This window comes from Danio rerio, chromosome 2 (assembly GCF_049306965.1).
Source record: "Danio rerio strain Tuebingen ecotype United States chromosome 2, GRCz12tu, whole genome shotgun sequence".
NCBI lineage: Eukaryota > Metazoa > Chordata > Actinopteri > Cypriniformes > Danionidae > Danio > Danio rerio.
Window position 1 is genome coordinate 11,510,038 of NC_133177.1, and position 19,838 is coordinate 11,529,875.

At 37.6% G+C, this 19,838-nt stretch overlaps 2 protein-coding genes across 5 annotated transcripts in view; both read right to left on the reverse strand.

Moving 5' to 3' along the window:
* The window catches only part of LOC137487670 (uncharacterized), a 579,101-nt gene that overhangs the window by 325,224 nt on the left and 234,039 nt on the right, over nt 1-19,838 (reverse strand). The gene's annotated exons all lie outside the window — the stretch shown is intronic.
* lrrc53 (leucine rich repeat containing 53) lies at nt 25-19,741 on the reverse strand. Of its 2 annotated transcripts, XM_021466896.3 has the most exons (6): nt 18,221-19,741; nt 17,981-18,103; nt 13,045-13,164; nt 9,246-10,064; nt 3,846-4,268; nt 25-1,194 (listed from the first exon to the last, which is right to left on the reverse strand). In XM_021466896.3, exons 2-6 carry the CDS (start codon nt 17,985-17,987, stop codon nt 47-49), a joined length of 2,517 nt encoding a protein of 838 aa, XP_021322571.1. In that variant the 5' UTR covers nt 17,988-18,103; nt 18,221-19,741; the 3' UTR covers nt 25-46. The 2 variants fall into 2 exon arrangements, with proteins under 2 accessions (XP_021322571.1, XP_073779463.1); XM_073923362.1 differs by lacking the exons at nt 9,246-10,064; nt 13,045-13,164; nt 17,981-18,103; nt 18,221-19,741 and adding an exon at nt 4,515-7,385 and having other exon boundaries at nt 3,846-4,468.

The following is a 19,838-nucleotide window of genomic DNA, read 5'->3' on the forward strand; positions in this document are numbered from 1 at the left end:
AAGTGCATGTGCTTTCTTTATAAAAAAAAAAAAAAAAAGAATAACGCTATCTGATTTTCTTATCTAGTGCCGTCTGTGGCCTGTTGGAGCTTTTTTCAGGCAGGATGAGTCTTATCTTGAAGGATCCTTCGCTTGAAGAAACGTATTCTTGTATGAGTGGCGCAGCAGAACTGGTGAGATCTGAACTGCTGGACTGATCCAGCATATCTCCTGAAGCAGATTCAACCACTGGAAGTGCAGCATTTGAAATCGGCTGGGCGTCAGAGGCATCATCTGGAGGACTTATTGTAAGAACTGATGGTGTCTGAGCTTCTGAAATACTGCTGAAGACAGCATCTGACGTCTGAGTTTCTCCTTCAGCAGGAGTAGAGTTCTGTTCTGTTTCTTCAGGCACAGATTTGCTTACTCTCATTTGAGCGTCTCTCTTATTTAAGGTTTCTTCATTTCCAACAGAATCCTCTTTTGATTTTTTGCACGTTTTCTTTTTGCTTCGTAGTTTCTCCTTCCTCTTTTTGTCATCCGCCTTGGAATCTTCGCTTTTGGACTTGGGATGAACTCTGTTTTTCCTGAGAGGGTCTAAATTTAACTTCACTCTCAGCGTCTTCTTGGTTTGTCCTCTGGATTTGTGGGGTTTTTGTGCGCTGCTCTTCCGCTGGCTTTTCTGCAAAGATGTTTGGTTGTTGCGTCTGTCGGCTGTTCGTTCTTCAGGCATCGTGAGATCAAAAGTAACGCTCCTTTGAGAAGCTAACTTAAATCCCAGCTCACTCTCATCACATCCGTCGGCGTCTCTCTTCTCGTAACCCAAGATGTCTCTGTAGAGCATAGCGTCGTACATTTGTCCTCTGTTCTGCGAGTGGTTTGTAAAGGGGAAGTCGTGGTTGTTACTCTGAGCTTGCCTGTATTCATAGGTCTGATGGCAATGCAGACAGCTGATAGTTTGGTAAATCGGTCGCGGAGTGGTTTCTGAGGCCTGGTGCTTTAACAGTGAGTGATTAGCTTGAGTTTCTTCATTGTAGATATGGTTTGGGGGTCTGAATGGGCCTCTCTGGAGGGCTGAGAAATGATTACTGAGGGCCAGCTGCTGTATTCTGACAGCTGAGATGTCGTCTGGACCCCCACGACGCTGGGAAGTAAAGTCCTGACTGGCCAGATGACTTTTTGAGTCTCTCTCGGCTTGTCTTTTTAGATGCATGTCTGTGAAACATTAAGATAGAATTAAATAAAATTAAGATAGACATCTGAGACGATACATAGTTATATAAATTAACTATTTAAAATAAAACAACCATTTGGATATACAGTACACTACCTGACCAAAGTCTTGTTGCCTATCCAAGTTTTAGGAACAACAAATAATAACTTGACTTCTAGTTGATCATTTGGTATCAGAAGTGGCTTATATAAAGGGCAAAGTCCTCTAGATTACACATATTTTACCAAAATAAAATATGATTATGCCTCCATTTTTCATCATTTAAGGTCTGACTTTGCTTAGATAAAAGTCTTGTCACTTAACAGAGATAATGTACAGGATAAAATATAAAGGCAAAATGGAATGGCAAAGAAAGCACTCTTGCAAGACTCCCAGAGTTCACCTTTGGATTCATCTTCAATGCCTCCATCTTACACCAGACATGCTCAATGGTGTTCATGTCTGGTGACTGGGCTGGACTGAACCTTTTTTCAGGAACTTTAATGTGGAGGCTGAAGTATGAGCAGGAGCGCAATCCTGCAGAAGAATTTGCCCTCTCCTGTGGTTTTTAACGTAATGGGCGGCACAAATCTGACACCTTGATGTTGCCATCCACTCTGCCGAGCTCTCACACACCCCCATACTGAATGTAACCCCAAACCATGATTTTTTCTTCACCAAACTCGACTGTTTCTGTAAGAATCTTGGGTCCATGTGGGTTCCAATAGGTCTTCTGCATTATTTGTGATGATTGGGAAGCAGTTCAACAGATTGGAAATATCTGGCATTCTGACACTTTTCTATGATCAACTAGAAGTCAAGTTATTATTTGTTGCTCTAACAATGGGGATTGATGACAAGACTTTTGTCAGGCAGTGTGTTTATTTTTTTACCCAATTCCTGTTTAACGGAGAAAAGATTTTTCAACATTTTTAATCATAATAGTTTGAACAACTCATTTGTAATAACTGATTTATTTTATCTTTGCCATGATGACAGCAAATAATATTTGACTATTTATTTTTCAAGACACTTCTATACAGCTTAAAGTGACATTTAAAGGCTTAACGAGGTTAATTTCGTTTACTAGGCAGGTTAGGGTAATTATGTAAGCTATTGTATAGCAGTGGTTTGTTCTGTAGACAAAAAAATATATAGCATAAAGGTGCTAATAATTTTGACCTTAAATAAAAAAAAAAAAATTAATACTGCTTTTATTCTAGCCAAAAAAATTAAATAAAATTCTATAAAATTATATATATATATATATATATATATAAATATATATATATATATATATATATATATATATATATATATATATATATATATATATATATATATATATATATATATATATATATATGTATGTGTGTGTGTGTGAATGTAAAACAATGTGTAAACAATAAATGTTATAGAACATACATACATACAATACTATAAAAGAATAGATGATAATGCTAAATTTGACAGTTTTTTTATATTTAAATAACATTTTAAAAAAGTTAAATTTAAACTTATTTAATTACTTACATTTAAATGCAACTTACTGGGGACAAAATTATAAAAACTAGTTTTAAGAATAGTGGCAGAGGATAAAAATGTAAATTAAAATGACACAGTCTTCGTAGCTAAACAAATTAAATGATTTGAAGATTTGAAGAATTATTAAAACCTAAAACAAACATTTTGAAGAGAAAAATAAAAAATAAAAAGACACTCTTTCAGTAAAAATGTATGAAAAATACTAAAATATATAAACAAAAACATGTTTATTTAATTTATGTTTTTTAATTTTATACTGACCATCATCAATGTATGCTACCTTTTGCTTCAAAGTTTGAAAAATAAAATACATTTTTGTTTTGTTTTAATAAAATGTAAAGATATTAATATTATTGCATTAAGATATAGTTCACCCCAAAATAAAATTCTTCTATTTACTCAACCTCAAGTGCTTCCAAACCTTTAATCTCTCTTTTTTGATAACTTCTTTATTCTGTTGATCACAAAAGAAGATACTTTGAAGAATGTTAGAAACTGGTACCCACTGACTTTTAAAATAGGAAACACAAACACTGTGAAAGTGAATGGTTACAGGTTTCTAAAATTTTCCCAAATATCTTCTTTTGTGTTTAACAGAAGAAAGAAACTCAAACAGATTTATGACAAGTGAAGGCAGTAAACGAAGACAGAATTTTTTTTTTTGGGTGAACTATCCTTTTCCATTTTTTCGGAAACACTTTATTTTGATGGTCTATTTATGTATTTATAGACTGTCTGCTTAATACAGTATCTGTTGATATGCTCTTTCAATAGCCATTAAACTGACTAGAAAAACTTTGCAAGTACATGTCAACTTACACACTCTAAGCCTCAACCCCAACCTAACAGTCTACTTAGAAGTAGTTCGCATGTAGATGCAATGTAACGTAAATTCAACAGACCATCAAAATAAAGTGACAACTTTTTCTTTTTAAAAAAAGAATGATGTAATGCGTTTGAATATGTTCATTTTTTTATTGTGGTTATTAAACCTGAAATATATTTAACATCAATTATATTTTAACAAATATAAGGAGGCCATACTATTTGTGAATGATTAAGCACCTGTTAAAACATTTCATAAAGAATGTTTTGGTCTCCAGTTTACCTTTGATCCTTTGTTGCAACACTGAATGTTGCTGATTGCCGTTATGTTGGCGATGAGCCAGATGCTCACTCATGTGATTTTTCTGCAGGTTTTCTGTGGTTTTCTGCAGGACAGTCTCTCTTTTGGGTTTTCCCCCTGTAAGAGCTGTAGAGCTGCACTTGTGGCAGGTGAAGTGATTCTCCAGCTCATCTGACCCATATGGTGAGTCTTCTCTGTCCCAGGGCTGATGGGATTTGTAGTTACTGTTGTACAGAGCATGGCTCATGGATAAAGTATCTTTGCCCTCACAGAAATTCCACTGGGCCATTTCTGGGCTGGATGTGATCCTTTCTGAAGCTCCGTGTTCCTCCTGCATCAGTTTGAATTTCTTACTAAGTTTGTGATATGCAATGGCGATTATTCCCAGAGTGATCCCAACACCACCTACAATAAAACATAATTGCAACATTTATTTGTTTAATGAAAAACATGTCAAAAATATGTCAAAAATCTTAACTTAATTTTGACCCTGGAAATATCTTCTTCTAAGAAACTCAAAAAATCAGTGAGAGATTAGAAGTGCATTACCAATATACATTACTACAGAAAAGCAATTCATTTCACACTCTCTCATTGAAATGATTCTGATCAGCTGGAGTCCATAAACCGGGTGCTGGTTAATAATTTTACTGCTTTGTCACTGTAAAAGCACTTCCTTTGACTGAATCTTTGACTTCGGGTCTTCTTTATCTGACACACCGGTCATTTTTGGGTTAAAACTTTCGATACCCCAGCAACTGTCTTTGTGTTATTGCGAACAAGTTCTATTTTAAAATCATTTTAAAGGTGCATTGTGGAAGTTTTGACACCCAGTGGTTGAACTCGGTATTGCACGCCTGGTTCTAAATACATTTTCACTCCGTCCCTCCTCTGGCGACTCCAAGGAAGAGCAGGTTTGCTAGATTGATAACACCAACAGGAGCCTGCCTAACTATCATGCTTAAAGGTTGATTTTAAGTCGTAATCTAACTAAAAGCAACAGCACGCGATAGACGAAATATTTTCCATATTGATTATTTGTTCCGCGCAAGGTTTGAAAATTATATTTCAGAAACACATGGTTTCTGCTACATTTATTTTTCCATGGCGGGGCGCCACGCAAAAATTCATCCCGCCATGGCTACATTACAACTTCTCATTCAAATCATTCAGTCATGTTTTATTTATTTTATTTTTAATTATTTTTTTTAATAATTCTCTGTAACTGACCGTAGTAGTGCTGTGTGTCATTTTTTTTAACCCTTTAAAGTTACGTGCTGACTGACTGACTGGCTGGCTGACTGACAGATGCGTGATGCTTAAGGCCAGCAAACACGACGTATAGCCGTTTCACTTTACTTCAGGACGCATTAAAACCGCTCTGTGGGTCTATTGAAGATGTTCATATATATTCCTAGCAAAATTTATAAATGTTCCTAGTAAAATATAATTGAGACATACTCGTTACATAAACGCACTAAATCTCACTTCAGCAGCGTTTATTTGAGAGCGCACAAGAAGATCTGCGCTTGAGCAGCATATGTTTTAGAGGGTGTGCAAGAAGTTTTGTGCACGAGCAGAGGAAATTGGCGCGCAAGCAAAGAGATTCGCTTGCTTGTAGGCTATTACATGAATCTGATCTCGACTTGTAATACTGCGCTCACAACATTTGTCATTGAAATAACGTCACAGGTAGTTGGTAGATCTGTGTAAAAAAGGCCTGACGCCACAGCTGGAATTTTTTTTTGAGGAAACACTTAATTGAATGTCTAGAACGTGCTAACGTGAGACGTCTGCTTTTATAGAGAACAGTCAGACGCGTTCACGTCCGCGCGGTTTAATAGAATAAAAGCCTTTGAATATTTTCCCAGACACATTTAGCTGATAGAAATTAGGCAGATAATGTTTATATGTTCATCTTAATGCCAACTGTGTAAATAATTAATAAGATGCTTATGATAAGCCGTTGTTTGTTTACCTTCAAGCTTTGCGTGTTCCCGTGAAACAGCCCGTGAGCGCCAAAACACACATATCATGTACATCTCGACATGGCAACAGGGTTTTCAACGCTGTGTTAGCGATCTCTGGGTATTCTGCCATTACTTTAATCCAGAACACCGGCAGAGTTGTTGTCTCGAACACTGTTTAAGGCCACCGTCATTTACGATCTCCAGCAGTTGGTCTTCTTCTTGCACGGACATGCCGGATTTAGCTGGTTGGTTGACAAATGGGTCACGTATTCATTCCCTAGCCGTTTGTGGGTCCTTTGAGGTTGGGAAGGACCCAATGATGATCGTGCACCAGCTTGGTGAGTGAGGGCGCAGGCTCAGACTCAAAAATCCCCGCTAATGTTTGAAACATGTCCAATATGCCTCAGTTTGGAATCAATTCTTGTGAGGCCCGGTACTGATTGATGGGGGTTGGGGATTGGGGTTGGGGGTTGGGGATTGACTGATTGATCCTGGGGGTTGGGGATCACTGCTTTAGAAGAGTCGAAAACTTACATACAGCAACTTTAAAATTTGTAAAACCTATTCTTGATGTGCAGCTGACCACAGAGAGTTGGAACAGATTTTTTAATCCCAGTTTCTTTGAAAATCCTGTTGTGTGGGTATGTTTATGAGCATTGGAGACATGTAAATATGCCACACTACTACGTCACTTTGCAGTGGGCCTCAAAATCACTGGGATTTGGATCCTATTTTAATGTTAGGAAATTAGACAAAAAAAAGACTGTGTAGTGTTTATGTCACTCCAACATGAGCGTAGACGCACTATATCAACACACAGCTCTGTCCAAAGAGCTTCCAAAAGTTGCTTTTGCAACATAGGTCATACCTGTCAACCCTCCCGTTTTTCCTGAGGATTCTCTTGTATTTTACAGTTCTATCCCGCTATCATCCCGTAAAGGTATTTTCCCGTTTTTCTCCCATATTTTCAGTCTTTCTCTGAAGAGCCTAGCCTCCCTATACGCAACCCATACCGCCGAACCACCAGGGGCCGCCCCTTGCTCTTAAATGGGAGTCTGTTGTGTGCTTTCACTTTGCTTTGAAATGAAAACATGAAAACACTTATAAATAAATATAGAAAATGGTGCGATTCCCTTTCCTTTTCATTACAGGTGCCGTCGCCCCTCTTATACAATCCTCTAAACAGTCATATAATGGTGCATGACTGTCAGCTGATGCGCTCCATACTGATAAATAGACGCTGTTTCCCAAATGGATTCTGTACATGCTATTTGAAGCGGAGTGAAAGTCTGGGTTTTGGGTGTGTGTTTGAACAGACATACACACATAATTAATAATAATAACATATAAATATATCGATCTTGGTGTTTTTTTTTTTTCAAACACAACTAATTTCGTCTTAAATGAGCATAAAAAGTTAGGAAAGCAGTCGAATGCTTTCATTATGTTAGATGTGTGCATTTTTAAAGTGACACCTGTTATTTGATGTAAAAAAAAAATCTAAATAAATAAGAGATTCACTCGCTGCTCTTTAATCAGAATGTGTAAGTTATACAAAACGGCTAATGAGATTTGATAGCTTGATTCTATTTCATTATAATAGCTATTAATTTTAATAAGCTTAACTGTTCGCTAATTTATTTGCTGCTAATGCATATATTTAATTTTTCTTTTGTTAATAATAACTTTAAAACATATTACTGACCATTAAACTGTTTGTTTACAATGAAACAGCTCCAAATGAACATATTTGGGGATTTTTTTAAAGGGGGGTGAATCCCTTATTATGGTGGGCATATCCTTTATTTTCACATCCCAATGTTAACAGGTCTAGGTGCCGTTTAAGTCTGTGATTAATTGTTATAGACTGCACAATTGTTGTGATTACTCATGTTTAAATATTTAAATCTTTAGGCAGTGCTTTTAACTTTATTAATTGTTAATATGATTTTACCACAACTCATTTTTTAAAGAGCCCATATTATGGGTTTTTGAAAATTCCCCTCCATGTAGTGTGTAACACAGCTCTAAGTGAAGTGAAGTATCCAGCTAAGGCTTAAATCTGTTAGTGTACAGTGTTTAAAACGGTTGATTCATTTATAAAAGAGTCGACTCATAGTGCTTCAAACGAGTCGCCTTGATACCGATTCATTAGGTGTTTCGCCATGACGTACGAACGAAACCAAGTTATTCACGTGCACGCGCAAACCCGGGAGATTTCAAACCTGAGGCCCCGCCCTCTGACGCAGAAACCCAGACACACACACAAACACACACCCACAAACACACACACACACAAACATGCCGGTCGATTGAAGTCACACTGCAGATGGATATATTGAGTCTCTACCCAAACATGAAACCTCAGCATTATAGCCAAGCAGTTGGAAACTACTGGAAACTTCTGGAAGCTACATGCTACAAAGAATACTTCATCAGCGTTTGTTAAAGGAAGGATCAGTAAAGAGTAACTTATTGATGGACGTCAGGATTTTTCTTCCTAAATTTCTCAAGTGTAAGTACGTGCGATTAAAGTTGCCTCGTTGATTCTAGCTTGCAAATGTATTTAGTTGTGATTTGTTACTTGTAACCGCGTGTACTGTATCAGGTTAACTGGCTTTATTCTCTTATCGCGTGCAAAGTCACGTTAAAAACGCGACGCGTGCTGCGTTAACGGAGCTCCGTGGACGAGGAGTAGTGTGCGTTGTCGTCCGGAGCAGGGTTAAGTGTGTGTGTGTTTGTGCAATATGTGTGTGTGTCTGTGAAAAGAGCAGAGTGAGAAGCTAGGATATCTCCTCAACTGCTTTTGGAGTTTTTGCTCAATAAAATAGTTAGTCGTCTGTATTTTCAAGTCCATAGTCTGTATTTACATTGACCCACTGGCAGCTAAACTCCACGCCTACACCATCGAGCGTGTATGAACTGTGATTACTTTTATATTGCTGATTAGCTGTTTGGCATTTCACTCTGACTGAAGGCAGTCGACCAATCGCGACAGACTGTCATCGGTCCAATCAGCTCAGATTAGCTTCGCGCTAAGGAGGGGTTTGGGAACAAATGAATCACTGGACGATTCATACAGGAGTCGCTGGGATAATTAGGTAAAAATAAATGCAGATTACTAGACCATGAAAGTGTTTTTTGACCTTGCATGCATATTAAACTGTTGTTGGAGACCCTTACAACCAAGATATGACCCTATTTCATGTACAATATGGGCTCTTTAAAAACTTTTTCAAAGTTATAAACAGAAACAGTACATTTTGGTATTGCTACTACACGATTTTGTTTTTAACCAATTCTCTTGAATTATTATTATTAATGAATTATTATTATTGTTTACTATCAAGTCTTTTTATTTTAGTAAATAGTGCAGAATATTTTATTATCATTCTTTTGATTAGATACTCACCCAAAAATGAAAACACAACGGCAATCGCAACATTTCTGATGTATTGCTGAGAAGTGTTACTTCTTTTGGCCACGACCTCCACTGTGATGTTGCTGTTTGGCGGGACACAGTTAGCATCGGTCAGCTGCAGCACAGTCTGCACAGATGGATTATCAGCATTCACACATGCCATCTTCTGCCCATTGTACAACACATTCTCAGGAGCCTGAATGAAACTATTGAGGAACGAGGCCAGTTCTCTCAGCTCACACGAGCAGCTCCAGCGGTTCAGATCCAAGTTCAGTGTCGAGAGCCATGACAGGTACGAGAAGGCATCCGGAGCACTGCTGAGATTATTCCGAGATAGATCAAGCCTGCGGAGACTAGGAAGCCTACGGAAGCTTTCACGTCCCAAAGTCACGATGAGGTTGTCTGACAAATCCAAGATTTCCAAGTTCCTCAGGTCTGCGTGAGCGAAGGTGGTGGAGTTCAAGCTTGTGAGAAGGTTTCCATCCAGCTGAAGTGTTTTTAAAGCTATGGAGCTCTGGAACCAGGAGCCATCAATGTCTTTCAGGTGGTTGTTACTGAGCTGAAGAGTCTCCAGTCTGTGGAGCCAAGAGAACGTGGAGCTGTTTAAGGCCTGGTTGGAGATGTGGTTGTGGTCCAGGGATAGTGTTGTGAGAAAAGTGAGGTTCTGAAAAGCGTTCTCCGTGATGCTGGAAATGGCATTGTTACTGAGCGCCAGAACACTCATATTGGATAAATCAGAGAAGACCATACTGCCCACAGAATCAATGAGTCCATCAGTCAGCATCAAAGCTTTAGTGGAGCCTGGTGCATCTGAATGTGATGAACAGAAAAAGGTCCATATCAATAGAAACATGATTATTTAAAAACTAAAAAATATGTAGGTTTTAAGTGACTCCTGCTGACAAAATGTGTCTGACCATTTTTAATGTAACATATAAATATGAATTTAAATCCCAATCATAGCATGCAATCTCTTCAACCACATGTTATCATCAATTCTGTGTTGTGGGTATTTAAAGAGCCAATTCATAGTGATTCGAATGAACAGTCTTGATAACGAGTCTCTAGCTGTTTCGGTGTTACAAAACATAGGCTACGCCAATTGTTGCATGCGCAAACCCGAGAAAATTTTTACCTGCAGCCCCGCCCACTAACACAGCAGCAAATATAAACAGATCCTACCTAGATTTTATTGGAAGTGTGAGGGAAAGGAGTGCTTCAGCAATCTACACGCTAACAATGGGCGATTTATTCGTTTGGGAAGAAAGGATCAGAAAGACTACTGATGTATGAGACTTTGACAGAGCTCGGCAGGGACTTTAGTACACAGCTCATGGATTAGTTTCTTCCTCCATTTTGTAATGGACAGACAATACACCAGGGGTGTGTTCAAAATAGGGCCAGTTTATTAGGCACAAAGTCAAACAAAGGCAGGCTGCTGCATGCTGAGGATGACCTCTGGTGAGTGCTAAAACCCCCTGGCTGGGGATGTGATCATTAGGCAGAGTACAGGTAAGCATTGAGAACATATAACACTTCACGTAAGAGGTGCTACAGCAATGATCGCAAATAGAAATAATCTACAGCTGAGAATGGAGAAAAGCTCCAAAATGAAAGATAATTAATGAAATCAGACCCGGCCCATGACACATTTCATAATTGTAAGTAAATGGCTTGTCTCATTGTTAAAAAAATATAATAAAAAAATGTATTAAATTGTGTTTTGTTACTTGTAACCGCGTATAAAAGTATCAGATTAACTCTTTATATTCTTAAATCGCGTCTATTCATTCATTCATTTTCTTGTCGGCTTAGTCCCTTTATTAATGCGGGGTATCCACAGCGGAATGAACCGTCAACTTATCCAACAAGTTTTTACGCAGCGGATGCCCTTCCAGCCGCAACTCATCTCTGGGAATCATCCACACACACATTCACAAACACACACTCATACACTACGGACAATTTAGCCTACCCAATTCACCTGTACCGCATGTCTTTGTACTGTGGGAGAAACTGGAGCACCCGGAGGAAACCCATGCGAAGGCAGGGAGAACATGCAAACTCCACACAGAAACGCAGCGACCCTCTTGCTGTGAGGCGACAGCACTACGTACTGCGCCACTGCTTCGCCCCAAAGCGCGTCTAATGCCACATTAAAAACACGACGCTTGCTTTGTTTACGGATTTAAATGCGTTTCAGAGCTCGCATTTCACTGCCGTTTGTCGTTGCTTTGGCCACCGTCAGCTGATCCTACACACGTGCAGCGGTAGAATAGTTCAACTTTTGCTGCTGTGTGGATTAATACTGAATGTGTGTGAATGTAGTTAAGAATAGAGCAATATGCTGGTGTTTAACTCCACTGCTTTCGGTGGTAAGGTGTCTGAATAACACCGTCGAGTAAGTTTACTATAAAGCGTGTTTTGAGCGTCCGCTGCGATCGGATCCTATACCAATGTTGGCAACCCGGGAGCTTGACAAACCGCGGTGAACGCTGCAGACCAATCGCAACAGGCTATCCTCGGTCCAAACAGCGCAGATTAGCTTCGCGCTAAGGAGGGGTTTGGGAACAAATGAATCGCTAAACAATTCATATGGGAGTCGCTGGGATAATTATTTAAAATAAATTTTTATTATAAGACCATGAAAGTGTTTTTTGATATTGCATGCATATCAGTATGTTGTTTAAGACCCATATAACCGAAATATGACCTTTTTAAATGTATAATAGGGGCACTTTAAATAAGGGAACTAGTACTACTAAGAGAGCTTTGTGTATAAAAGTTATAGTTTGAAAGTATCTTGGCACTTTAACTGTATGTGACGAGATTAGATGCAATAACCATCAAAAATTGCCATCTAAAAAAGTCAAAAATGTGCATTTTTCTCAGTCTCGCATGTTTATGTTCAGTTATTTCACATTAAAGCAAATGAAAACAACCTGTTCTTTGCCATAAAAGTGAAATGACTGCAGTGAAACCTATACACAGGAGCATGAGAAATGATGCTAATATTTAGAGCTTTTGCATCTAAACTCTTAATGTATTGTTACATATATCCTCCCCCTTGCAGAATGTGATGGCAACAGTCAATGTATTGTTCATTCAAGAGAATTATGACAAATACTGATTAATCTATTGACTCTGTCACTCAAATTATTATTAATGGTTTTTTGCTCACACAACAGGCTCTAAAATAGCATTGCACTAATTTGACCTTCTCTAAATGAACAAACATACAGCAGAATATTCAAAATACACTGTCCATCCCAAAAAATACAAAACAAATACCCACATGGACTTACTAAGCAAATAGGTAATATTTACTGCATGGATGATTATTGTGTTTCAGCGAGTAACACATTATTTAAAGATAATGCAAAGAGTAGCTTCTCAGAGGGGTTCAGTTAACATGAGACATTTTTTACACATGGATTGGCCACCAGAGAGTCCAGACCTTAACCCTATTGAGAGTCATTAGAATGTGCTAGAGAAAATTTTGCACAGCAGTCTGATCATGTCAAAAAAATAATGCAACTCTGGACTGGAATAAATGTTGTGAAATTACAGAAGCAATGAGGTTAATGCATGCCATAATTAAAGCTAAAGATATTCCAATTAAATAAGTAAAAGTATCAAATTGTATGACTCTTTTTTTTTGTCTTCAATCTTCTTTTATATTCCACAAAGGAAATGAGGTCAGGTTTTAAATAACTCAAGGATGAGTGACCTATGAGGAAGCTTTGTAAATGATCTAAATGTTAAATCTATTGGATAATATTTTACTTACCAATGATGCTCCTAAGTTTCTGACAGATGGTGACATCCTCAGAGCACACCAAACATGAAGAGGGACAGAGTAAAGCCAGGTCAACTTGACTGATTGTCACCATCAGCAGAAAGCAGACACCTGACAGGAAACATTCATGTTATGTGTCAATTGGGCATATTACCCTGATCTTATTTGAATTGAGAATATTTAAAATAAGATACAGAGAACCTAAGGGGTCAATGTAATTAAAAAGCAATGTGAGCTGGATTTCAGAGCTACTTGTTTGCATAGTTTTTTTTTCCAATCTAATACTGTTATACTGGGAATTAGACTGGCCACTTTTTTTTTAGGTTTTATTTTTAATTTTTATTTTTACTGGGTTCTGCCTTGAAGGTTTAGTTCAAAGAAAATATTATTAATTACTCACCTTCATGTTGTTTTAATCACCTGAGACCTTTGTTCATCATTGGAACAAAACTAAGATATTTTAGATCTGAGATCTTTCTCAGCTTTCTCCAGAAAAGAAACCAAGGATATTGTTAAAATATTCCAGGTGACTTCAGTGGTTCCACTGTAATCATATTGTAACGGGGAAAGTGACACTGACAACAGGGTGTGGATCCAAATGCAGGTTTAATGGCGAGGTCAGGTAAGCAGTGGTCAATACAGGGGCAAACAGATGTATAAGGGCAATCCAGAGTCGTAGTAAAAATAACAGGCAGATGGTCACAAGGCAGGCAGCAAACAGGATTAAGCAAATAAATGAGGTGAGGATCAAAAACATGGCAAAACAAGACAAAAAAAAGGAAAATGCATTGTAGTGTCACTAAAACAGCAGACAAGACTCAGCAATGAGTGTCTCAAAGTGAGCCATATATATGTGTGTTTAATCAGTACTTGAGCTGCATCAGCTGTGTTTGCAATTAGTCAGGATCAGGAAATGATTGTGCGTGTATTGCATGACTGGGATCTGTAGGCCACAACATGGCGGGTTGTATTTTGTGTGAAAGTGAATGTATACCAGCAAACTCTAGTGGTTAAATCGCTGGTGATCATGACACATTTGAAGTTCCAAGCATACTTTTGTGTACTTTTTTGCCACATAAAAGTGTTTTTGGAGCTTTGTGTGATTAGTTGAATGAGTGAAGTCACATGAAATATGTTGACAATATTTTTGGTTCATTTGGACTTTGAATGAATTAACCAAAACAATGTTTGGGGTCAACTAATCCTTTAATATTTCCCGAGTAACATTCCCAGAGATTTCCTCTCCATATTGGCATGAGAACATCACACAGTTAGTCACCTTGGAATTATAAGGATCTATCTGCGTTCTGAATGATTTTGAGATATTGAGCTTTAAAGTTTTTGCATTCCATAGCAAACAATATGTAACATTTGTTTTTTTTAAATAAAAAGTCTTAAAATGTAAACAACTTATAAAAAAACATCCCATAATGTAAATAAGTTGTCATTTAATAAGAACATATCAATAACTCAATTTTGACAATAATGTCAGATAGAACCTTATAACTCTAAGGTGACGAGTTGCTGCAGATTTGGGGGATGTACATCTCTCATGCCAGCACATCAGATGATAATGAACTCAGATCTGGTCCTAACCAGTTGGAAATGATTTGTTATTTGTAAAATGGTACATTATCCACCACAACATGCATTCTACTCATGAAGGGATGGACATGGTAAGCAACTCTACTTAGGTAGGCTGTAGTGTTTAAATGATGTTCAGATGGTACTAAAGAAGAGTGAAAAGAGTATGAAAATCCCCACAACATTACACCATCAGTCAAAACCATTGACACAGAAAAGTATGGATTCTAGCGCTTATGCTGTACAGGCTAAATTTTCATCCATCTGAATGTCAATCAAGATTTACTGGACCCTTTTTCAGTCCTTTGTTGTACAGGTGAGCCCATATAAACAGTAGCCCCAGTTTTTCTGTTTTCAGCTGACACCCACAGGATATTTAGTCTTTTCCTGAGCATTCTCTGTAAACCCAAGTGAGGGTTGTGCATGAAAATCCCAGTAAATCTGCAGTTTCTAAAAACCTGGGACCAGCCTGTCTGGCACTGACAAACACACTGCATTTAAAAGAACTTAAATCACATTCTTCCTCTTTATGATGCTCAGACTAAACTTATCTCGAAGACTGCATTGCTAAATGCATTCAATTGTCATGCCATGCGATTGGCTAATCTGCCAAAATCACTCAAAATTGTGACTCAAGCAAAAGTTTAAATACTGAATGAAAAGTTTACTCACTTAAAAGTACAAGTATCTGGTCAGGAACATACAGAACTCGATTAAAAGTAAAAAGCATCACATTATAATTGTACTTTAGTATTCAAAAAGTAATGCCTAATACTGATATACAAACATGCTACTCAAAGATTTAAAACCTCTGATTTTATTTAAGCAGAAGTTAAATTTCAAAATTGTGAAAGACTAGCTTAGCTCTTTTGGGGTTACAAAGCAAAAAAAAAAAGCTATTTTTTTTCTTATAGGAGACAAAGTTTAAATTTAAAGGTTCAGGACACCCCGGAGAACTTTTTTTTATATATTAACAGATGTGTGCGTGTTGAGCATCAGTTAAGACAATGTTAGCACCTGTCAGCTTTAATTGTGGGGAAAACTGGAAAATTTTGAGCTTTTATCAGCTAATTTCAGCTTCCGGGTTTAAAATGATTTTTGGGGCGGGATCAAAATCGGCGACATAGCGCAGAACTGCAAGTGCAATGATGACGCGTCGGTTTCTCATTATTATTCATAGCGGAGTTTTCTTATGAGAAGAGCCGGTTGCTTAATTATTCATGAGACCTGCCAGTGTCAAGCCCGAGCTGAGAGACACAGAAACCCCGGCACAGTATTTAGCCATTCTTGAAGGCTCATATGCATTTGTTTCCACGTGGTTTGTTGCATGTTTTCCCCCGCGATCTAGTCAGGGCCGGTCATACAGCAAAGCTGTGTGCGTGCTGCTAGCATTTTTGTCGGGAGAGCAGCACGAGAATTAGAGAATGGCGGCCGCGGACGCTGTCTTTTATCAGGAGTTCGTTACATTCAGGCACATCGCCGTGCTGCTGTGTTTGCCTAAATCCTCCAGATTACCAGCAGGGCTAATGGTTAAAATAGACGGTTCAGGAGACCTGCTGCACTGAGTCTGCTGGATACGGGGATTGAGGGAGAAGTCCTCATTTATAGTGTTTACATGAACACACATCTTTATAATGATATAAATTGTGGTTGTCTGTATATGAAATTACGAATAACAAATGTAGCAGGGCATTAAATCACTGTTCATTTCTTTGCATTTTAACTTTGTAAACTATAAACTCATGCGTCTCCTCTTTGTGTCTCATTTTGTGAGCTAACTGACAACAGCAGTTATTCGCTCCCCTTCTCCCCTGCTGGCCACGCCCACTCCTGCCCGATGCTCGCGGAGCTCCACGCCCATTAATCATGCATCTTTTGAAAAAATTCTGAAGTAGACTTTAACCGAAAGAGGGGGGTGTCATGGCCCTTTAATAATGTATGAATTCATACTAATACCACTAAAAGAAAGGCAGGCAGTGACTTTGGAGTTTGGGCTTTTGTGCACGAAGTGAATATTTTCTTACTACAATACTGAATTCTCACTAGAAAAAAGCACAAAAACATAAAAAGTAAAAGTAAAAAACACACATGTAAACACAAATTGACACCCAAGTGGTGTTTATAATTTGCCATACTTATTTTTTAACTCAACTGTCAGGAATGAAATGCACAGGATTGTAGGATAGCCGAGGCATTGAAGGAAATGCTGCCTTTGTAATTCAATCAGAAGGTGCCTTCTGAACCGAGACATAAAGTCAAAATTTTGTATCTTGATGCCTTTCCGTCTTGGATTGCTGCTTTCAAAGGAAGCATTTCTCTGAGGACCAGGTCAACATGTTATGCATTGTGGTAATTGATGCAACATAACATTGTTTCTAAAGAACCAATGAACACGTTTGAACAATTTCATTGAATCTCAATGAATCTCATTGGCAGAATAAATAACATTTAAATTAAACTTAAATAAAATAAAATTAAATTAGTGCAAATGACTTAGCTTGAAAGGAAAAATAGAATAAAGTGATCTTCAAAAATGAGTAATTTTCACTGTAAATAAAACTGCAAGAAATGAAAAGAAACCTTCATTTACCTTAAAAATGTAATTAGTAAAAAATATATATTTTAATTGTATTGTTTAAAGTACATTACAAATCCCCCAAAATGATTCACCAAAATCACATTAATTTAGGCTTCCGTCACTTGTTCCAAACCCAAACTCTTTTGTTGACCACAAAGGAAGATATTTTGAAGAAACCTGTAACCAGTGGTGTAAAGTAACAAATTCCAAATACTTAAATGACTGTAATTGAGTAGACTCAGAGATCTCAGAAATTGTCATTTACTAAGTAGTTTTAAAATTGTGTACCCCCCCCCCAAACCTTTCACAGCATAATACTCAATACTCACTACTCTTGAGTACTTTTAAAATGGCTACTTTTTACTCATACTTGAGTTATATTTAAAACAGATACTTTTACTCGCACTACATTTTTAGGCAAGTAATGGTACTTTTACTTGAGTAGTATTGCATAAGTACTTCAGTACTCTTTCCACCACTGCTTGCAACCATAGACTTCCATAGTATTTATTTTCTCTACTATGGATGGAGGGAGTATATTTTCATTTTTGAGTGAACTACTTTTAGCAAAGTAATAAAGTAGAATTACTCAAGTACTTTGTCTTCTCATCAGTCATTTGTGTTAAAGATCAATATCTAAGTGTCAAGTGAGCATAGCTTTCCCGTTCCAATTCATACGTTTACAATTGAATGCAAAGACAAAAACACTGAAATCCGAGATCTCATATCAGTAATAATCAGCTCTGAAACACAATAATCACATACTTATCATGATTTTCCATTGAAGGCAGATAGTGAAAAACTTCCGAAATGCTGTCTGTGCTCCATAGCTTTTCTAAAGCCAACGGTTATGCCCAAATCACCCAAAACAAAGCGAAATGCAGGACCCTGTTAACAAAAGCACAACAGAGTTCAGTCAAGATCTACATTCAGTCAACATTCCAACTCAGAAGTACTCAGAACAAGCTGTGGAGTAGTTTTTTTCTTGTGTTTTGGTAACTGCACCTGATGCTGTTCTTTTCTGACCTCTGTTGCTTGGAAACTCTGACTGGCAGACAGACGAGGAAGGTTATAAAACATGCATGATCTTCCACCTATTTTCTTCTGTGGAGGTGATCCTGCTTTCTATAACGTGTGATAACAACTGCTGCATCCAAGACTGCAACTGTGATAAAGGATTGTGGTAATAATAGTTTCACATCTCAGGACGCTAACTCTTCCTTGAGGAAACATTTTCCTTCATTTACATTATTATACTTTATACAATATACAGCAATATTGGACAGAACATTTTGACATGAAACATACAGCATATTTTAGTTATTATAAAAAGTAAATGCATAATGAAATCAATGTATTTTCAATATATTTTAACAAGAATACTGAAAGGATATTTTACCCAAAAAGATGATATGATGCTGTCGCAACACAAATCAATTAATTTAAATTTAAATGGATTGGACATAAAACAAATAAGTCTCACAAAAATCTCAAGAATTTTGTTGTTTCAGAACATTTTAAATAGTTTGAACAAGCAGCAAAAAAAAAAAAAAGTTCATTTTCATTGAGTCCATTTAGCAGAAGCTTTTGTCGAACTACAATTGAAGAGGCACTCCTTTTCAACAACAAGAGGCAATACACACAAGAGGTTCCAATTATATAAAGGAACTGTTACTGCTTAGAGAATTAAGTGCTAGAGGAGAAGGTAGTGTTTTTGTTTTATAGAAAGAAGAGGGTTTCTACGGGTGGTTTGTCAAGGCCACTTATCTATGTAAAACACACTTCATATATGCATTTTTTAGAGATATAGAGCGAGTGTAAGAAAGTGTCTGGTGCAAATTTGGTGCAAGTACTAGTTGAAACTGTTTGTTTTCTACAGGTGGTTTGTTAAGCCCACTCACCAGTGCGAGGCCTGCTCAGAACTGCATAACTCAATGTATTTAACCTTCCTGGGTTGTTCCAAACCTTAATAAAGTTGTTATGAGTTGTATTTTTTGGCGAAGCAGTGGCGCAGTAGGTAGTGCTGTCGCCTCACAGTACGGTCGCTGGATCGCTGGTTCGAGCCTCAGCTCAGTTGGTGTTTCTGTGCGAAGTTTGCATGTTCTGCCTGCGTTCGCATGGGTTTCCTCCCGGTCCTCCGGACATGTGCTACAGGTGAATTGGGTAGGCTAAATTGTCCGTAGTGTATGAGTGTGTGTGTGTGAATGTGTGAGTGGATGTTTCCCAGAGATGGGTTGCGGCTGGAAGGGCATCCGCTGCGTAAAAACATGCTGGATAAGTTGGCGGTTCATTCCGCTGTGGCGACCCCAGAATAATAAAGGGACTAAGCCGACAAGAAAATGAATGAGAGTTGTATTTTTTTTTTTTTTTTTGAAAAATGTCGGAAATGTAAGAACTGACATCCATTTGAAAAGAAGAAGAAGAAAAAAAAAGAAAATCAATGCATTTTCCAAAATTCTTCAATGTATCTTCTTTTGTGTTAAACAAGTATGGGACAACTGATGAGTACATGAAGACAGAATTTTCACTTTTTTGGGGAACTATCCCTTTAAATAAATAAATAAAAATTTAATATTTAAAAAAGTAAAAAAACATCCTTACTGAATGTACATTTGCATCCGTA

What these genes read in the sequence shown, in the direction of transcription:
- lrrc53 (XM_021466896.3), bottom strand. An exon ending in GAAACTTAGGAGCATCATTG is followed by an intron (nt 10,065 to 13,044) that starts GTAAGTAAAATA and finishes CATCACATTCAG; the next exon opens with ATGCACCAGGCTCCACTAAA. An exon ending in GTTGCAACAAAGGATCAAAG is followed by an intron (nt 1,195 to 3,845) that starts GTAAACTGGAGA and finishes AATGTTTCACAG; the next exon opens with ACATGCATCTAAAAAGACAA.